General features: G+C 47.6%; 1 protein-coding gene across 1 annotated transcript in view; it reads right to left on the reverse strand.

The window, feature by feature from the left end:
* Positions 1-20,746, reverse strand: part of DLD (dihydrolipoamide dehydrogenase) — a 37,388-nt gene extending 16,642 nt beyond the window's left edge. The window contains exons 1-6 of the mRNA XM_073573547.1: positions 20,597-20,746; positions 17,393-17,471; positions 13,357-13,436; positions 11,923-11,991; positions 11,453-11,522; positions 11,239-11,339 (exon numbers count right to left, since the gene is read on the reverse strand). Of these exons, the coding sequence (XP_073429648.1) occupies positions 11,239-11,339; positions 11,453-11,522; positions 11,923-11,991; positions 13,357-13,436; positions 17,393-17,471; positions 20,597-20,629 (432 nt within the window). The 5' untranslated portion in view covers positions 20,630-20,746. The remainder of the gene's footprint in view (positions 1-11,238; positions 11,340-11,452; positions 11,523-11,922; positions 11,992-13,356; positions 13,437-17,392; positions 17,472-20,596) is intronic.
* Between the last annotated feature and the right edge of the window lie 664 nt (positions 20,747-21,410).

The following is a 21,410-nucleotide window of genomic DNA, read 5'->3' on the forward strand; positions in this document are numbered from 1 at the left end:
CCTAGACGGAGAGCCAGTGCCTTGTCTCTGGGAAGGAGCACCAGACCCCAGGAGGTGTCGAATAGCATCCCCAGGAAGGTCAGAGACTGACTCGGGGTAGTCGATGACTTCTGTAGGTTGACTAACCAGCCCAGGCGACTCAGTGTCGATTGTGATTGAGACGCTGACCTCGCAGTCCTTGAAGGTGGAAGCCTTGATGAGAAGGTCGTCCAGATATGGAACGACTACTACGCCTCTGGAGTGTAGAACGTCCATGGTGGCAGCCATGACCTTGGTGAATGTTCTGGGAGCCGTGGCGAGTCCGAACGGGAGAGCCACAAACTGGTAGTGGTCCTGGTCGATTGCCAACCTGAGAAATCTCTGATGGGCGGGAGCAATCGGTATATGCAGGTATGTGTCCTGTATGTCTATGGAGGCGAGATATTGTCCTTGCTCCATGGACGCAATGATGGACCGAAGGGACTCCATCCGAAAATGCCGAACTCGTACATACTTGTCGAGTTGTTTTAGGTCTAGTATGGGCCGGACGCTGCCTCCTTTCTTGGGGACTACGAATAGATTGGAGTAGAACCCTCGGAAACGTTCGGCCGCGGGAACCGGTACTATGTCTCCTGTTCGAAGGAGAGGAAACCGCTTGGTGGAAAGCATGAGCCTTTTCTGGCGGTTTTGGTGGAACAGAGAGGAAGAATCGGTTCGGTGGACTGGAAGTGAACTATCTTCTATCCGGAAGACACTATTTCCCTGACCCACCTGTCTTCTGTAATAGGCAGCCAGACTTGCTGAAAGAGTAGAAGTCGTCCGCCTACGGGTGGGGTGTCTTCCGGAGTTCGTGAGTCATGATGAGGAGAAATTCTGAGGTTTTCCTCCTTTGGGCTTCGCCTAGCCTGTTTTCGACTGCCAGTTCCTGTCTGGCCTCTGCGCCGCCCGTGGGTTGTCCCTGCGTGGAGAGCGGTTACAATTTTGTGCTGGACGCGAGGCGGACCAGCCCGAAGAATTCCGAAAGGATCGGAAACGTGTTTGGTTACGCCGTTTGAACGTGCGTTTAGGTTTTAGTTGAGGGAGAGAGGTACTCTTACCCCCAGTGGCATTGGATATCATTGTGTCCAACTTTTCACCGAAAAGCCGTCCACTGAGGTACGGAAGATGCGTGAGGGACTTCGAGGCCGCATCCACTTTCCATTCCCGCAGCCAGAGGATACGCCGAATCGTGATGGCGTTTGATGCTATCCCCGCTACACCTCTTGCGGAATCCAGGGCTGCATAAAGCATGTAATCTGCTACCACTGCTATTTGAACCACTTGGTTCGACAGCTCAGGATTTGAAGCTTGGAGGCCAGTTTGCAATTTTTTGGCCCAAGCCAGAATGGCCTTGGCCGCCCATACTGAAGCAAACGCGGGAGCCAGGGAGGCCCCTGCCGCTTTGAAAACTGAACGAGCCATGCGTTCTACCTGCCGATCTGCAGCGTCCCTGAGGGTTGAGCTATCTGGCAGTGATAGGAGGGTCTGTGCTGCTAGCCTAGAGACTGGGGGGTCCACTTCGGGCAGATCTGTCCACTCCTTGGTGTCCTTTTGTGGGAAGGGGTACCTAGCCTCCAAATATTTGCGATTGGTGAATTTCTCAGGCTGCAAAAACTGCTTAGTAAGGATCGCCTGAAATTCCGGGTGGTTGGAGAAGACCATAGGTGGTTTCAGAATACCTTCAAAGCAAATCTTGTGTTCTGGGGCTTCCGGGGTTGGATCGGAAATGTCCAGCACCCGATGGATGGAAGAGATTATGTCCTCAACTAGCGCTGTATTGCTAGGGGGGACAAGGGACTAGAGACCGCTCCGTTTCGTTGTCTGAGTCGGAGTCACAGATGCCTTGCGAATCCTGCGTATTGCTGAGGCGTTCCCTGGTGGGCGAGCTGGGGCGAAGGCCTTCTGTCGTCGGGGGATCGCTGTGTAGATCTGCGTTGTCTGTCTCTGGTAGGGGACGGTCTAGGTGACCTGGAACTACGGTGTCTCTCCCTAGAGGGGGATGACCGTGTGCTATGGGATGATGCAGAGGAACGCGACGTTTGGGTGTGCTTACGTCTAGGAGAGCCAGACACGGCCTGTCCCTGAGTGGAGCTGTCCCTTTGCTGGGTAACGCTCATAGCCGAGACATGACCCTGCAGAGCCTGGAGCAATGTGGAGGTTAGGTTATCTATGGACTGCGTCATAGACTGCGACATCTGAGTAGCCCATTCCGGCGTGGTAGCAGCCGCTGAAGCATTGGTAGGAGCCTCTTGGGGTTCTGACCCAGTATTCTGGATTCGAATATATTCAAAAGTGCGGGTACGTGCTGCCACTGGGGAGAGTGGTTTTGCAGGCTGTGCAGAATGCATAAAAGCAGTCCTGCCTGGTTCTCTTTTAGCCCGGCATAGTGCACAGAGTGCGGAAGGGCTGGCTTTGAGAGGGCCCTACAGGGGTGGCTATGCAGGGAAAAACCTATAGGAGAGCCTTACAGGGAATCCGGATTTACAGCCGAGTAAAAAACCCGAGCTGTGATCTTACCCCACCAGCGTGCACCTAGGTCCAGCGCTGAAGATCCACAGTCCTGTGCCCCCCGGAGACTGGCTGGCGTGGTGCTGCTGATGCCTGCAACAGAAATGGCCGCCGAGGGGATGAGGAGGGAGAAGGGGGCGGAGAGCTGAGAGAGCGCACAGAGATATGTAAAAACGCGCCCTTTGTCTCGATCCGCCCCCTTCTATGACACTGTAGAGTGTCATATTTGTCATCCGGGGGTGGGCCGGGGGGGCGGAGAGAAGGCGGCGACCTCAGCTAGGCCAAAGCTGCGGCCTAAATTAGTTACCGATGCCCAGAAAGGGCTCCAGGCTGGCGCGGAAGTCCGGGAGGGGGGTCAGATCTGAACCGGACCCCCCGGATTGAAAAGCAGGATAGCGGTGGGGCCACAATCGGAAGCAGGGCCCTGTGATGGGTCCCACTGAGGCGCTATGGTGCTGCCGCAGAGACAGGGGCGCAGGGAGCCCTGTGTCTGTATGTGCCATGCCTGCCCGCACTCCCCCCCCCCCCCCCGGCCCCGACAGGAGCCCGCAGCTGGGCTGGGGTCCCTGGATACTGTGAGCTGCAGATTGCCATGGTACAGACCCTACCTGAGGCGTCTCAACCTAATTCCCCCAGAGGGGGATTAGGGAGGGTGCTGCTGTCACCATCAGGGGGCTTCCTCCTCGCCTCGACCTCAACCCAAGACCAAAAGGAATTGGGGAAGGAGGGGGGGGGTCTCGACTCAGAACCAGCACCCGCAGGACTGGGGAAGGGACATGGGGAACAGCCATCTCAACTTCAACCGGGCACCCCATAATAGGGGGCCGAGGAAGGAGCCATGCCGTGAGTCTCACAGGAGACCCACTTTTCTTCATCTGTCATCCGGAAAAATAAAAACGGAGTGAAAAAGAGAAAAAAAATTCTTTAGGAGTGCCTCCTATGCGACACTAAGCAAAAACTGGAGAAGGCTGACGCGGTCCAGGGGTGTATACTGCAGAGGAGGAGCCATAGTTAATCTTTTTCAGATTATGCATAGTGTCGCCTCCTAGTGGACAGCAACATAACACCCATGGTTCTGTGTCCCCCAATGAGGCGACAAAGTAAAAGTCGTACTTACCGGTAACGGGATTTCTCAGAGCCCTTGACAGCACCACGGAGAGAGGGGATTCGACCTCCGGGGCAGGGAACCTACAGATAAAGAGTGGTACCTCTCCCTCGCATCAGTTGCTAACAGAGCATCGGAGGACCTCCAGGTTAATGACAGCAAATGATACACATTATCGTACTGCTTATCAAAAGATAAACACACTACAAAGTGAAAAAAACATGCTCACCACACACGTGATGGGAGGGAATAAACGGGTGCTGTCATGGACTCTGAGAAATCCCATTACCGGTAAGGTAAGTAACTACGCCTTTCTCTATCCCCCATGACAGCACCACGGAGTGAATTACAGAGATTTGTAACTTAGGGAGGGACCACAGCCTGAAGACTCCTCCCGAAGGTCAAGTCAGAAGAAGAGGCTAGGTCCAGCCGATAGTGCCTAAAAAAGGTTGACTGTGATGACCAGGTGGCCGCCTTACAGATTTGTTCCATTGATACCGCCGACCTTTCTGCCCAGTAGGTTGCCATTGCTCTTGTGAAATGCACTTTCAGACCCACTGGGACGACAATTCCACAGGATGAGTAGGTTAAACCTATAGCATTTCTTATCTACCTCGCCAGGGTACTTTTGGAAGCCTTGAGTCCCTTTCTAGGCCCCTCAAAACACACAAAAAGAGAACCTTCCACCACCTCTGGGTGGATTCTAGGTACTGAACCAGACATCTAACATCTAAGGTGTGGAATCTTTGTTCTTCCCTATTCCTTCCTAGGGTAAGAGCAAAAGGAAGGAAGGATTACCTCTTGAGACCTATGGAAACGAGATGCTACCTTTGGTAAGTAGGCCGGGTCAGGTTTTAGACTAACCCTGTCATCCAGTACTCTGGTGAAGGGAGGACCTGCAGATAAGGCCTGTATGTTGCTTACCCTCCAGGCTGATGTTAAGGCCACAAGGGGAACCGTTTTGAGTGAGAGGATCTTGAGGGACCGAGTCTAGAGGCTCAAACGGAGGACCCATTAGAGCTGAAAGGACGAGATTTAAGTTCTAAGGTGGTAGTTTCTGACTGACTCTTGCTCTAGATCTTGCACAGGCTCTAAAAAAATGTGCTACCCACGGGTCGCCGGCTATATCCCGATTATAAAGTGCTCCCAGGGCTGCTACCTGTACCTTTAAGGTGCTGACTGCCAGGCCCCATTCCAGTCCCTTCTGTAAAAACTTCAAGAACCGCAGTGATTGAGACCCCATCCTGAACTCTTACCCCTGTGGTGGACAGGAATTTTCTCCACCATAAGCTTTTGTGGTGACAGTTTTCCTACTCTAATAGTGTAGAAACCAAATATTCCGAAAAACCTCTTTCCCTCAACAGCACCCCCTTAAATTCCACACTGTTAAATGAAGGTTCGCTGCCTGAAAGCAGAACCCCGATCCCCGAGAAAGAAGGTCCGGAAGTTCCACCAGAACCCAAGGATCGGTGATCGATAGCATCCTCAGCCAGGAAAACCAACTTTTTTTTGGCCAGAATGGGGCTATTAATATTAGTCTTGTCCTGTTCTCCATGACCTTCCTTCTGGAATGAGGACTGTTGGGGGAAAAGCATATGCCAGGCTGAGTCAATGGAATCATGAAAGAGTCTATGACCTGAGGACTCCCCCGGATCTAGAGGACAAAAAGCTTCCACCTTTCTGTTGTTGAAGTTGGCAAACAGATCTATTACCAGGCCCCCCCACATTTTCACAATCTGCTCGAAAATGGACTGTTTCAGAACCCATTCGCCCTGTCTCAATTGAGTGTGGCTCAGAAAGTCTGCCTTCTGATTTTTCCACCCCCCAAATGTGCAATGCGGATAGGGACAGAAGACTGTTCTCTGCTAATCTGAATATTATTATTATTATGCATTTATATAGTGCCATTTATTCCCTGGCGTTTTACATGTGAAAAGGGGAAATATAGACAAGTATAGTAAATATGTGTAAGACAAGTGACACACAAGTACATAAGGAGAGGGGACCCTGCCCGCGAGGGCTCACAGTCTACAGGGATGGGTGAGGATACAGTAGGAGAGGGTAGAGCAGGTCATGCTGTGGTTCAGTAGACCGAGGATCATTGCAGGCTGTAGGCTTGTCAGAACAGGTGGGTCTTCAGGTTCTTCTTGAAGGTTTCCGTTGATGAGAGTCTGATGTGTTGCGGCAGGGAGTTCCAGAGTATGGGGGAAGCACGGGAGAAGTCTTGTATGCGGTTGTGGGAATAAGAGAAAAGGGGGGAGTAGAGAAGGAGATCTTGAGATGATTGAAGGTTGCGTGCGGGTAGGTACCTAGAGACCATGTCACAGATGTATAGAGGAGACAGGTTGTGGATGGCTTTGTATGTCATGGTTAGGGTTTTGAATTGGAGCCTCTGGGCGATAGGAAGCCAGTGAAGGGCCTGGCATAGAGGGGAGGCTGGGGAATAGCGGGGAGACAGGCGGATTAGTCGGGCAGCAGAGTGTAGGATGGACTGGAGCGGAGCCAGAGTGCTAGAGGGGAGGCCAGAGAGTAGGAGGTTGCAGGTTGCAGTTGTCGAGGCGGGAGATAAGAGCATGCACTAGTGTTTTTGTGGTTTCATGGTTGAGGAATGAGCGGATCCGGGAAATATTTTTGAGTTTGAGGCGGCAGGAGGAGGTGAGGCTTGGATATGTGGTTTGAAAGAGAGCACAGAGTCGAGGATCACCCCAAGGCACCGAGCGTATGGGACTGGGGAAAGAGCAGCCGTTGACATTGATGGATAGGACTGGTGGAGGGGTAGAGTGAGATGGGGGAAAGATGATGAATTCTGTTTTGTCCATGTTCAGTTTGAGAAAGCGAACAGAGAAGAAGGCTGAGATAGCAGACAGACATTGTGGGATTTCAGTCAGTAAGGAGGCGAGGTCGGGTCCAGATAGGTAGATCTGCGTGTCATCGGCATAGAGGTGATACTGCAAACCGTGGGATTCTATGAGCTGTCCCAAGCCGAAGGTATAGATGGAGAATAGTAGGGGTCCTAGGACAGAGCCTTGGGGAACACCGACAGACAGGGGGCGAGGTGAGGAGGTGGTGTGTGAGAGGGAGACACTAAATGTTCGGTCTGTTAGGTATGATGAGATGCAGGTCTGTGATGCCAAGAGATGAGAGAGTCTGTAGCAGGAGGGAATGGTCTACGGTGTCGAAGGCAGAGGACAGGTCCAGGAGAAGGAGGACAGAGTAGTGTCGCTTGCTCTTGGCGGTTAGTAAGTCGTTAGTGACTTTAGATAGGGCAGTTTCAGTTGAGTGATACGGTCGGAAGCCAGATTGTAACCGGTCAAAGAGGGAACAGGAGGAGAGGTGGGAGGACAGTTCAAGATATACATGCTGTTCCAGTAGTTTTGAGGCGTAAGGGAGAAGAGATATTGGGCGATAGTTAGACACAGAGGATTGGTCAAGGAAGGGCTTTTTGAGGATGGGTGTGATTGAGGCATGTTTGAAAGACGAGGGAAAGACGCCATTTGTAAGTGAAAGGTCTGGGAAGTTGCGTCCATTAGGGTCTGGGACCTGGTTGACTCCTGATTGTTCGAAAACACCCGAACATGATGACCCTGTAGAATATGTAGGTGCGTGACCCACTGCCCAAAGCTCTTTCTGATTTGAGGATGCCTCGAGCTCTCTGCCTCACCTCACCCCGAGTAATCCTGTCACCCAGGTGAGCCCCCCCCATCCTGTGGGGCTTGCGTCAGTTGTAACCACCCGGGACACTTCTATTACCCAGGAGACCCCTTTGGACAGGTTGTTGACGCCTTTCCACCAATTTAGGGAACGAATAGTGGTTAAAGGTAGAGTCATGTGGCCTGGTTCTTTAGTATGTCCCACTGGAGATCTCTGGTGTGGATTTGTGCCCACTGAACTGCTGTAAACAAGCGGAAAGGGATCCCAGTAGCGACATGGCCTTCCTCAAAGTCATAGAGGGGTTTTGTGAGGCTCGACACCAGGTCTACGACCTTCCCTTTTTCCTGTATTGGGAGACGGCGTTCCTGTTTCCGAGAGTCCAATATTAACCCCAGGAATTCCTGCACCGTACTTGACTCTAGCCTTGATTTTTTTAGGTTTAGAACCCTGCCCAGATCTACTAAGGTATTCATTACTCTGTCCAGCTGCTCCCTGCAGTGTCGAGCCGATTCGCTTGTTCTCAACAAACCGTCCAAATAGGGGACTATCAAAAGGTCCTGTTCCCTCAGATGAGCCATCATTTCTACCACTAATTTGGTAAACACCCGAGGGGATATTGATAACCCGAAGGGGAGGACTCTGTACTGAAATTCCCTTATCTCCCCATTTATGGAAACAGCTAGCCTGAGGAACCTTTGGGATGCTTTGTGAATGGAGACATGATAGCAAGCATCGCCGAGATCCAGAAGAGTCATGAAACAATTTGGAAACAGAACTTTGATGGTCGATTTTATTGATTCCATCTTGAATTTCTGTACTCTCACATAGCCATTTAGTTATCGTAAGTTTAGGATTTCCTCGCAAGGTCCATAACCTCGCATTCCAGGGCCATTTGTTCCTGTGGAGAGGACCTCAAGTGAGTTACTACAAAGTCGTGGGGAGGGAATGGAAGTGTATCCGAAGGCCTGTCCTGACCAGATTTAGTATCCAGGGGCTGTTCGAGATTTTATCCCAGGCCAGAAGGAAATAGGATAATCTCCCCCCCAACCTGGGAAAAACCGTCACTTTGGAAATTCTTCCAGAGATAAAAAGTCCTCAAAGAGGAACCCCCCTATCCTTCCTTTTCCCATCTTCCCATCTACTCTGTTCCCTCAGGGGCTTTCTATGGAAGAATTTTTTGTTCCAAAAGGATCGTTTAAGTGATGGAGGGCAGACCAGATTAGGGAATCCCTTCTTTTTATCCCCTGCTTTTTGAAGCATATTGTCCAGTGTTTCCCCAAATAAAAATTTTCCCTCACATGGGAAAAAAACTTTATGCATCTTGTGCTCTAACCTCCCAAACATTATGTCCTGCACCGTTTTGTTAGGGAGAAGGTCCATCAACCCCATGGTAGATCTCACCACTTTTACCAGGGTATCTACATCGTCTAAGGGAAAGCAGTGACACCCCCCCTTTTCATCGTCCACGGATGAGGAGTCTGATATACCTGAGCCTATTCCCCCAGAGCTAGAGGAATCAGACTGGGAGTATACGGTGGTTTCCCTCCTCCTAACATTGTCCCCCTGTGTGAGGGACTTAGAGACACTTTCGACCTCAGCTCACAGGCAAAGTCTGGGGTTTCCTTGCATAGCACTTGTCCTATGCAAGAATGACAAAGCTTCCTATCCCAGGACTCAGGTAATGCTTTGTCGTACATGGGGTAGCATCTGCGCTTCGTCTTTTCCAATGTCTTCCTTCGTGGAAAAAAAAAAAAAAAGGGGGTAGAGAAGGGAACCCCAATTACATTGGTGAACTTTCATGAAGATTACTCACCCATCAGACGCAGCCGCAGGTACCGGGTAGGATCTAGTAAAGGGCTTTTTGGTGTCTTGTCCGTCGTGCCAGAATTTCTGCAGCGCTGCGTAGAGTGGTACTGGACCGTCCATGTCACTTGTCTGCAGAAGGGTGTCTCTAAGGCTGGTTTCACATTAGCGTTGAAACAACGCTGCGCACTGCGTCGGTAAGCCCCGCCCCGGCTCCCTGCCCGCCCCATCCGGGATCACCGCCTACTATCGCATTTGCACGCATGCGATCGGCGCACCCTATCTTAAGCATAGGGTGCACAGATCATGCGCTGCCAGAGTGAAAGTAGCGTGCTGCGCACTTTTGACGGTGCGCCGTGCACGCCAAAATGCAACATGTTGCATTTCGGCGCGCACGGCGCACCGTCAAAAGTGCGCAGCACGCTACTTTCACACTGGCAGCGCATGATCTGCGCACCCTATGCTAAAGATAGGGTGCGCCGATCGCATGCGTGCAAATGCGATAGTAGGCGGTGATCCCGGATGGGGCGAGCAGGGAGCCGGATCGGGGCGGGGCTTACCGACGCAGTGCGCAGCGTTGTTTCAACGCTAATGTGAAACCAGCCTTAGCCTGCGTCTTTGGTTGTTGCTGTCCTCCATGATTCACAAGCAGTGCATGCAGCAGGGAGCGTCTGCACACTTTTCCCCCCAGTGTCCTGCGCTCATTTCAGGTCCATCCCTCCTGCTGCGGCCGCATCACCGGGGAGCGCCTCAGCTGCGGGGCTTCCGGACGGCGCTTTACTTCTGGAGCAGCGGCCATCTTTCTTCATATTCAGAGTGCACGCTGCCCACGCGTGCACCCCCTGGGAACCCTGAAGCCCGCTTCCCCCCCGCTCACCCTGCAAGACCTCTCGGTCTCAGTGGTGGCAGCCTCAGGCACTGCACCAGCCGTGGCAGGGGCCTCCCCGCTGCCGGATCCCCGAACTAGCTGGCTCTGGATTTTCATACTGCATCTTCCAGGTACCGCAGAAACTGAAAGTTCACAGTCAGGGACAGGAAACCAACTGTTCCCTGTCCCTGAAGGGCGGATCCCCTCTCTCCGTGGTGCCGTCATGGGGAATAGAGAAAGTTGAACCCACTCATTGTCATGAAAGTTATGTATGCCTGCAGCAAAAGTGCAACATGGGAACATACCCTTAGGGATATCCATGCCCCCCCATACCCCAAAGCAAAGTATACATTGTTTCTTTGGCTGCCAGGAAACCAGTTAGTTAAAAGGGGCTGTCCACTACTCAACAACCCCTTGTCAATAGTTATACTCCCCTGTATAAAAATAGCAGGCTATATTCCCCTCCGGTGCCATTCCTGCAACATTGGTGCCTGTCTCCTGTGATATTATTCCACATGAGCCCTGCAGACAACTTGTGAATGCTAAAGGGAATCTTTACTTTCACTTTTTTTGGATGAAAATGACAGCCAAAAGTAGTGAAAGACCAAAGAAGTGAGTGAAATGGCTGCTGATATGCAATGTGAACCCTACAGTGCCACATGATCCCAGGGAGAACCGACATTGAAGTCACAGGAATGGACCGGTAGACAGTATAGCCAGTTTTTATTTTATACTGCGGAAATAACAAATAAGATGGGGTTGCCCCAGTACTGTAAAGCCCCTTTAAAGGGGTCTTGATAATCTATCCTGAGGATGGGTCATCAATATCAGGTCAGTGAGGGTGCAACACCCGTCCACCCCACTGATCAGCTGTTACAATTCTCTTGAATAGGCAGCATCTGCTACACAGTGAATGGAACTGTAAGGCCAAGTTCACTCATTCAGTATTTGTAAGTCAAAAGCAGGAGCTGAATGAACAATCAAAGGAAAAGTATAATAGAAACACGTCACCACATCTGCATTTTTAACCCACCAATTTAAAATACTCAACGTGTGAACGTGGCCTAAGATAAATGCCGATCAATGCAATTACATCTGTTAGCGCAAATAGCTGATCAACAGAGTAACAGGTATCAGACCACAAATTATCTGATACTAGTGATCCATCCTAACAATGGGTCAAATATCACTTGCCAGGAAAACGCCTTTCATGCTGACAATATTAAATTTATACTCAAAGAATAAATGCATATATTATGGTTTCATACAAGTATTATAATCAGACCTTATTCTGTTTGAACAGATGTGCAATGCCACCTGTAAGTGACTTCACGGCTCCACTTTTCTGTTCCATCATCTTCTCTAGATTTAAACTGATGCCAGTAACTAAAATAAAAAATTAGTGTCTTACAGCAAAAAGACAACAAACAAGTCATAATGACAAGACACGTGACAGGAGAACAACATGCAAAAAACAGTGACGTAAATATTTAACCTACCTTCAATTCCTCTGCTCGCAAAATCTTTTCCATGAGCTAAATGATACAGGTAGGAGTTATTCAGCAAGGCCTGGGACAAGACATTGGAGAAGATTCATTATTGGCTTAAATTCAGGCAAAGAGCACAATACATCCCAGCGGTGTATGCTGTACGAGAAGTCAGGTGGATCTTCAGTTTACCATTGAAAACAATGGTACTGTACAACGCAGCTAAATCTGCTGTGGACCCGTCGGAAACGCTGCAGATCCGCAGCAGAATCCGCAACGGGTGCACATAGCCTCACAGAGGAGAGATTGTAGCAGCACCTTCACTTCTCACCTACGATGTGGAATGGAGCGGTATTGGACATGGCCGGATAATACTTTTAAAGCTGCAGCCAGATATAGGTAATTCTATACGGCAGAGTCTAAGGCAAAATCTGCACGTGTCATTTGTTATACGAGCAACCAGCAGAGCCATTCAGACCTACCTTAGAAGGAATGCACCCAACGTTCAGACAGGTTCCACCAAGAGTTTCATTCTTCTCCACACAAACCGTCTAAAATAAGTTGAATAGATGTCAGTTACTTTGGACATGCCAGGCTTATCAGCCAGCAAAGCCACCAATGATCTCCATTAAATATATCCACTGTACATTGCAAGCCAAGAACGGGCCCACAGGCTGAACCTGCCCCATACCCAGCTGATAATGGTTGTGTGGGGGCTCACTCACACAACCATATAAATTGGATGAGTGCACTATATAATTTTTTTTTGTTCATCCTCAGATGATATTGAGCATGTTTGGAAGTGGTTATTCCTGAAAGTTATATGACTAGCAAAATAGCATGACTTAATTTAAAAACACAAAAAAATTGGACAGGCAGGGAAAGGGTTCCCACAAGTGATGAGCAAACGTGCTTGGATAAGGTGTCATATGAGCATGCTTGGGTGCTAACCTAGTGTCTTCGGTGTGCTGGAAAAATATGTTGTTCGAATCCCGGCGGCTGCATGTGTCGCCACTGTTCGACAGCCACAACACATGCTGGGATTGCCTGTCACACAGGCGCGAAGACACTCAGTAAGTACCCAAGCATGCTCAGATAACACCTTATTTGAGCACACTTGCTCATCACTAATTGCTACCTCTTTTCAAAAGTTGCCATAGTAAAGCAAAGACTGATGTAAAGAACTAACTTATTCACCTCTCAAACTGCCACTACTTCAGCGGCTGTCACCATGAAGTATTGTTTGTGCTGGCCATAAAGTCTACTGACTACTAAGGCCACTGACTGGGTGCAACACCAAGTGGGCCAACATCACTCCTGGCAGAGGCAAGAATTTTTTTATATAAACTTTTCCCTTTGGCCAGTTTTGAAGGACAAAATACCCCATTTAATAAAAGCTCTGGGGAATAACCCTCATTCCATATAGTAAAATCAGACATGTAAAATACAATAAAATATACTACAAGTGTAACATCCCAAACTTATTTTCTGCATTGATGCCTTTTGCTTTGCTGCAACCCCCACCGATCCTGAAAACGGGGCTCTAACACGCCATATTAGAATGCAGCAAAGTCCGTGAATCAGCGCTATCACTTCATTCATTGCCTAAGGAACTGCTAAACACAGATGGGAGCACTTGGTTGTGTTTCCATCCCACAGACAAGTTGTGTTCCAATTTGAAAACGCCATATCACTGGAAACTGCGGAAATCAGCAAGTTGGCACCTATTCATTTGCCAAGTGATAAAGCGTTTTTTTCCCCATTTTAGCAAGTTATCGTCGGTGGGTTTATACTGCTGTGGAGGAGACAACTCTTTTTTGTCTAGTGTCAGCCTCCTAGTGACAGAAGCATACACCCATGGTTACCAGTGTCCCCCAATGAAGCGATAAATATGTATTGGTGCACAACACACTCACCTGGAAGCCCAGCTGGGCGGCTTTGATTGCGGCAACATAACCTCCGGGACCAGAACCGATGACCGTGACATCAGCATCCACTTAAAGACAAAATTTGTACCAAAGGATTATTAATTTAAAAGCAAATAAGTCAATCCAAATGGTTTGACATTCTTTCAGGAAATTAATACGACTCACAGTGAGGGTTAACCTTCTCCTGGATATAGTGGTCTGTCCCTACATCGTCACTGATTGGACACTATACTGACACATCCAACTTTCTGCTTATTCAACGTGGTCTAACAGAAACAACAATACTGACAGTTCTAAGAAAGAAGTGTTCTAGAGTTACTGAGATGTCATATTTAGGCGGGCTGTGCCGCGGGAATAAAGAGCCTTGGAATTCCAAACTGGTTTTTAGAGTTGTCATCAATAAAAACAGATTTGGACTCCCAAGGCTCCTCATTCCTGCAGAGCAGCCCCCATGACAGCTCCATTTCTGCCATTAAATCTCAGTGTTTCTCAACTCCATTCCTCAAGACCCACCAACAGGTCAAGTTTTCAGGATATCCTTACTATTGCACAGGTGATAATTTCACCACCTGCTCAAGCATTAATTCCATCACTCATGCAATAAGGAAATCCTGACCTGTTAGTGGGTCTTGAGGACTGGAGTTAAACACTGTACTAGAAGAACCTTTCCACCAGCCATAAGGCAGCAGCTTTCCTGCTTTTATAGGTGTTGCAGACAACACTTTCAGGTGAGCACCACCATCACTTATACTCATCCTCTACCAGACAATATTGTCCCATGTTGTGTGCGCTTCTGTCCCCCTCCAGAGCTTCTCAAAGTAATAAAATATACATCAATATTTAGGAAAGACCACAAGAGTTGCCAATGGAAGCACCACCATATTACAGTACATATCTGCATCACAACACCAGATGGAAAGAAGTCACAATGCAGTGTATTTGATGAAGAAGTATTTGGTCATTAACAAAAGTTCATCTCAATATTTTGTTATATATCCTTTGTTGGCAATGACAGAGGTCAAATGTTTTCTGTAAATAGTTAAAAAAAAAAAACTTGCACTCAACTTGTGCCTTAATCTGTAAGTTTTTATTCTGCAGTCCGTAAAGAAACGTTTCGGTCCAACATGGACTTTCTTCAGTCTGACTGCTTGAAATAGAAGAAGCAAGGATGGGAACAAAGATGAAAAGACAAACTGGTAGAAAATATTCAATTGCCTTCTAATTATCAAGCCAAAAAAACAGGCAGGTGTGTATTAAATGGAGATGAAATGCCTTTGCTTGGTTAGTTTTTTTGCTAGGTGAAGAGAATGGGGCATCAGACTGCTCTGCTCGCTTGTCAGGATGATGTACCAGAGGAGTCCAATTGTATGTAATAGAAAATAGACTTTATTTCTATGCGTTTCGTGGTGATCACACCACTTCCTCAGGACAGTCTATCCTGACAGGCGAGCAGCGCAGTCTGATGCCACATTCTCTTCACCTAGCAAAAAAACTAACCAAGCAAAGGCATTTCATCTCCATTTAATACACACCTGCCTGTTTTTTTGGCTTGATAATTAGAAGGCAATTGAATATTTTCTACCAGTTTGTCTTTTCATCTTTGTTCCCATCCTTGCTTCTTCTATTTCAAGCAGTCAGACTGAAGAAGGTCCGTGTTAGACCGAAACGTTGCTTTACGGACTGCAGAATAAATTTACAGATTAAGACACAAGTCAAGTGCCAAGTTTTTCTTACTATTTATCAGGTTTGGGTAACCTACTTGAGCACCTACACAGTAGTGCCATGATATATATTGAAACGTTTTCTGTAAGTCTTCACAAGGTTGTTGGAGGTATGTTGGCCCATTCCTCCATGCAGATCTCCTCTAGATCAGTGATGCTTTTCACCTGTCGTAGGGCAACATGGACTTTCAAATCCCTCCAAAGGTCTTCTATGGGGTTGAGATCTGGAGACTGGCTAGGCCACTCCAGGACCTTCATATTCTTCTTATGAAGCCACTCCTCCGTTGCCCTGGTGGGGTGCTTGGGATCATTATCATACTGAAAGACCCATCCACGTTTCATCTTCAATGCCCTTGCTGATGGAAGGAGGTTTGCACTCAAAATCTAACAATACATGGATCGATTCATTCTTTCATTTACACGGATCAGTCGTCCTGGTCCTTTTGCAGAGAAACAGCCGCAAAGCATGATGTTACCACCCCCATGCTTCACACTAGGAATGGTGTTTTTTGGATGCAATTCAGCATTCTGTCTCCTGCAAACACGATGAGTTTTGTTTCCACCAAACAGTTCTACTTTGGTTTCATCAGACCATATGACATTCTCCCAATACTCTTCTGGATAATCTAAATGCTCTCTAGCAAACTTCAGACGGGCCTAGACATGTACTGGTTAAGCAGGGGGACACGTCTGGCACTGCAGGATCTGAGTCCCTGGCGGCGTAGTGTTACTAATGGTAACCTTTGTTACTGTGGTCCCAGTTCTATGCAGGTCATTCACTAGACCCCTCTGTGTGGTTCTGGGGTTTTTGCGCACCGCTCTTGTTATCATTTTGACCCCGCAGGGTGAGATCTTGCGTGGAGCCTCAGATCGAGGGAGATCATCAGTGGTCTTGTATGTCTTCCATTTTCTTATTATTGCTCCCACAGTTGATTTCATCACACCAAGCTGCTTGCCTATAGGCGATTTCAGTCTTCCCAGACTGGTGCAGGGCTACAATTTTGTTTCTGGTGTCCTTCGACAGCTCATTGGTCTTCACCATAGTGGAGTTTGGAGTGACTGTTTGAGGTTGTGGACAGGTGTCTTTTATACTGATAAGTTCAAACAGGTGCCATTACTACAGGCAATGAGTGGAGGACAGAGGAGCCTCTTAAACAAGAAGTTACAGGTCTGTGAGAGCCAGAAATCTTGCATGCTTTTAGGTGACCAAATACTTATTTTCCACCTTAATTTGCAAAATAAATCTTGCCAAATCAGACAAGGTGATTTTCTGGATTTGTTTTCTCATTTTGACTCTCATAGTTGTGGTCTACCTATGATGTCAATTACAGGCCTATCATCTTTTTAAGTGGGAGAACTTGCACAATTGGTGACTGACTAAATACTTTTTTTACCCACTGTACCCTCTAACAGAAACCCGAGTGACATTAAAGTGCTGTGAGCCCTTTAGAAAATGTGAATGGTGAACCTAACCAGTGGTCTTCCTTTACTTATAACATAACTACAAAAATAAACCCACGAATAAAGTTAGAAGGCACATGAACTAAATCAGATACACAAACAATAGAGAGCTACAGTATATACTGCCAGTAAAAAACAAATTTTATTTTGAATTAGATTAAAATTGTATATGTTACACATTAGGGGCTCTATTTACACTGCATTGTGCAGGCACCTATATTATCTGATTACACAAAGTGTGTTGGTCCTCCCCGCTTGGTATGCAGTTACCTTGTGTTCATTAGTGTTATATACAATCTTTATTTATAACATGCTGACAAAGAAAGTGTTACTATATAATGAACATTTACTGAATTATAGTTCTAAATACCCCAACAATAAATCACATAAAACATTAAGAGAATCTGTCACCAGGTTTTGTTCCCCCGTCTGAGAGGAGCATGATGTAGGGGGCAAAGACCCGGTTTCCAGAGATGTGTCACTTACTGGGCTGTGTGTTGCCGTTTTGATACAATGCTTGTGTTTCAGCTGCAGATCTAGCAGTTCTCAGAATGTTAAGCTCTGTATAACCGCCCCCACCACTGATGGGCAGTACACAGAAGGTAGCTAAAGCAGAAAGCTGCCAATCACAGGTGGGAACGTGTTATACAGAGCCTCGAAAGTTAGAAATCTACTTCACATTTTTCTACTCTTATCTGCCTGACAAGAAAAGTTAGTGACGTGACAGACCTTATTGATGCTACTTCCCAATTATTCCCCACAGGCAGGTTTAACAGGAACATTAGTTATTTACTAGATCACTGATCAAGATGACAGCACCGCCACAATTCCACAGAACTCACATGGTTGGTCTGCGTAGGACCGGAGCGGAACAGCGCATATTCTTTTCAACCCAGGGGTGATGTGACTTAGGTGGGTCTTCTAAATACAAAGATACAAGAACATCAGTATCTAACACATACATATTACATTGTGTGTCCTCTCTTTGAACACATGTAACACAAACCTAACTTACAACCAGGGCTGTGGAGTCGGAGTCGGTATAAAATGGACCGACTCCTAAAATATATAATAAATTGGGTACAGTAGTACAATGCAGAATGTGCTGAATATTTTTTCATAGGAATTTGGGAAAGTTATGAAATGTCCTATAAATGGCTGTTCTATTCCTGATCTAAGGCTACATTCACACACAGCGCTTTTCCTGCATTTTTTGAGGATACGTTTTTCAGGTGCAAAAGCAGATCAACTTTTTAAAAAACCGCATCACCTGAAAGGTTTTTGAGCTCATAGATGTTTTCAATAGCAAAAGCAGATTAGAAATCTGCTCTATCCATCCATTTATCCTTATCTGTCTATCCATATCTTATCTGTACCAAAAAGAATGAAAGCCCGGATATCACATAGACTAACACTCCTTTTTTTTTTTTTTTTTTTTTGCACTAGTCAGGTACACCTCATAGCTGCCCAAAAGGACGCCCAGGACAGGCATTGCTCGTCTTCAGTAACATCAACATCAACTGATAGTTGGAATAAATAGACTGCATTCACCACATCTTAAGGTGCAGGCTATATTTTCAAGTGTAGGGGTGTGCAGTATAAGGTTCTGCAGCAGCTGAGGTGTGCAGTATGAGATTCTGCCGCCTCTAGTTTTGATCCTGGCTAAAACCGTTTCTTATAGATATGGCGAACCCTCAGGTAACCCTAAATGAAGGTCAACGGACACAGGTGGCTGAATTGAAGGAATTGCTTTATCACCTATTTACCGTGACTAAAAAATTACAAGCTGAGGATTTAACTCCTGGCATTTTCAAAAGGGAGTGGAAGAACTTGCTATTTTGCCTGTCCCAAAGAGGAGATTTAATCACAGATGGCATTTCTGCTTCAATGAAACGGAGAGAGACACAGCTATTGGAAAATAAAATTTTTCTGACAGCTGTTTATGTGGACCCAAGTCATCGTATATTGCTTGATGATCAACAGCTTACTAAAGGAAAAGAAGCTCTGACTGATGTAGCAGTTAGGATGAGTGGCCTACAGGAGGACTGCCAGGCGCAAGAGGACTTGGGTCCTGACAGTGCTACTGCTGCCATATCGTCATCCTCATCAGATGAGGAGTTTGACTTTGACAAGTATTTGAATGATATGGAGCAGGCAAAGCGTTGCTGCAAGGAAAAAGATTTCACTCCGTCTCCTATAGCAAGCAGATTGACCATATTTCAGCAAAATGTTTCACTTGCTCTCAAAGAAAAAGAAAAATTCAACCGTTCATCAAAACCGACTGTGCATGAGGCAATTCCTTTATACCCGGAAATTGTTAGAGATGTTGCCCATGTTACGACTTTGCCTCCAACCCAAGTTACTGTAGAGAGGTTGTTCTCTGGCCTTAAAATTATTAGGTCAGATTTGAGGTCATCTATGAAGGAGGATCTGATGGAGGAAATTCTATTTCTTAGAACAAATTCATAGACCGCACAAATGTTATTTAGTATGTTTTTGTTAAACTGTTTTTTGTCACTTACATAGTTTATTACATAGTGAGATATATATATATATATATATATATATATATATATATATATATATAAAATCGATATTACATAGTGTATTATGGAAGGGAAATCGCTGGTGCATCGCTAAATGATCGCTAGTGAGCTTCCACACAGGAAGATCTCACAGTGATGCAGCAGCGACGCAGCGCACGATACTCACCTTTCACACACAGCGATGAAGACATCCTCCCACCCGCGTCCAGGCGTCGCTCGTCGTCACAGCAGGAAGCAGACGACGAGAAATGGAGCCGGACATTCTCACGCGATCAGCGATGGACAGCGGGGGAGCCGGTCAGAGGTAAGTATCACACATAGCGATATCGCTATGTGTAAAACCCCTTTAAGGCTTCCTTATAGATAACACAAAATACACAAGTGATGGAGATGTATCAGAGTATTGTGATGAACGACACGTATGACTCTAACACAAGCAGTTGTCCCAGCAGAGTCCAGCCTCCAGCAGTCATCACCGAGAGCCGCAATGGTAAAGGGGCTGCTCTAAGCGAGAACGCCTTTAGGCCATGTGCACACGTTGCGGATTCTGCTGCGGATCCGCAGCGTTTCAGGCTCTGCGGGTCCGCAGCAGATTTAGCTGCATTGTACAGTACCATTGTTTTCATTGGTAATCTGAAAAAACCTGTGCACATGCTGTGGATTTTTCCGCACGGTTTTTCCGCGGGTTCAAATCCGCAGCATGTCCATTCTTTGTGCGGAATCCGCAGCGGTTTTACACCTTCTCCATTGTAGAGGTGTGAAACCGCAGGGCTAATCCGCAGGTCTTTTGACCTGAGATTTTACCTGCAGATTTTTCAAAATCCGCAGGACCTAAATCTACGTGTGCACATAGCCTTAAGCAGTTTCCCTCCACAAGCCAGAGTAGATTTTGTGACCCCCGTGGGATTGTGTGATGGAAGGACAGAAAATCTGTCGACTCTGCGGGACATCAGACTTCATAGACAGAAGCTCAGCCACAGAAATGCTCTGAATGTGTACAGGATGCCGTAGTGGGCACGTGGGGGTGCAGGGGTCTCATCACCAACCTGCCCCTGTCCATGAACTAATGTGTAACCTGCAGCGGGTATCCAGCTATACACTCCCAGATGTAAGAGGCTGAAGAGAACATGAAGACCCCCATATTACAGGAGGCTGGGCCCCTGTTGCCAGTCTGCGCCCCACACTACAGTAATTAGCTAATGGAGCAGATGGCTGATTATTCCCTTTGGGGCCCTATAGATGAAGTATTGCAGGGTTCCCCTTTAACAATTGCAGAGCTACAGGGGGTACACGACCAGCTCCTTACTCTTGGGGGCGCCACACCACTGACTCCACCAAGCAGTGGCGACTGCAGACTATAGGGGAACTCTGCACTGAAGGTCAGCGGCCAGGCAGCACCAGTACTGAGGCCCAGCTGTCACACACACTGGCCGGAGGAAGCACTGGCACTGCTGTACGGACAGGGTGGCCCGACAGTGGCTGCCTCCAGTCTAGCGTTACCTTGCTGAGGGTGCAATAAACGCGGCTGTGCATTTTGCTTTGGTAAATGTGACCCACTCCGCTCCCTGTCTGAGCTTCCTGCGATCAAGGACTCCACGAGCTGCGCAGGCGCAAGGGGAAGTGTCAGCCGCAGTGCAGCCTGGGAAATGTAGTCTTAAATTGCTCACGCGTTTCGCACGTGATAATTGGTTACTGTACTACAGAGACAGTGTTGAACGCTCACGCTGGGGGTTTACTGTGAGGTTTTGTGTGTAGACCAGAAGTTCCTTTTGATTCCAGGCTACCATGGCAACAGGGGAGATACCTAAAGGCCCCTTTACATTTAGCGCTGCACCAGTGATCCTGACCAGCGATATGACGCGGTCAGGATCGCTGGTGCATCGCTAAATGGTCGCTAGTGAGCTGCCACACAGGCAGATCTCACAGCGATGCAGCGATACCGCGGTCGTTACTTACCTGTCCTTTCGTCCGCGTCCACGCGTCGCTCATCGGCGCCAGCAGGAAGCCCAGCAGGTAGTGGCCGACAAGAAATGGAGCTGCGCGTTCTCGTGCGATCAGCGATAACCAGCGGGGGAGCCGGTCGGAGGGAAGTATCACACATAGCGATATTGCTGCTGCGTCACCAAATCAGTGATGCTTTAGCGATATTGCTGGCGATATCGCTATGTGTAAAACCCCCTTAAAAGGTAGAGCTGTAAAGTGTGAGCTCCCAAGAGCAAACACATGTTGTGTAAAGAAGCCCTCCCACTATGTTTTGTTTTTTATATACAAAACCTGTGTATATGTGTATGGTTTGCAGTGTGTGTAAATAGTC

The sequence above is a fragment of the Dendrobates tinctorius genome, unplaced genomic scaffold, assembly GCF_039654945.1.
Source record: "Dendrobates tinctorius isolate UK_male_01 unplaced genomic scaffold, ASM3965494v1 ptg000035l, whole genome shotgun sequence".
NCBI classification, from domain to species: domain Eukaryota; kingdom Metazoa; phylum Chordata; class Amphibia; order Anura; family Dendrobatidae; genus Dendrobates; species Dendrobates tinctorius.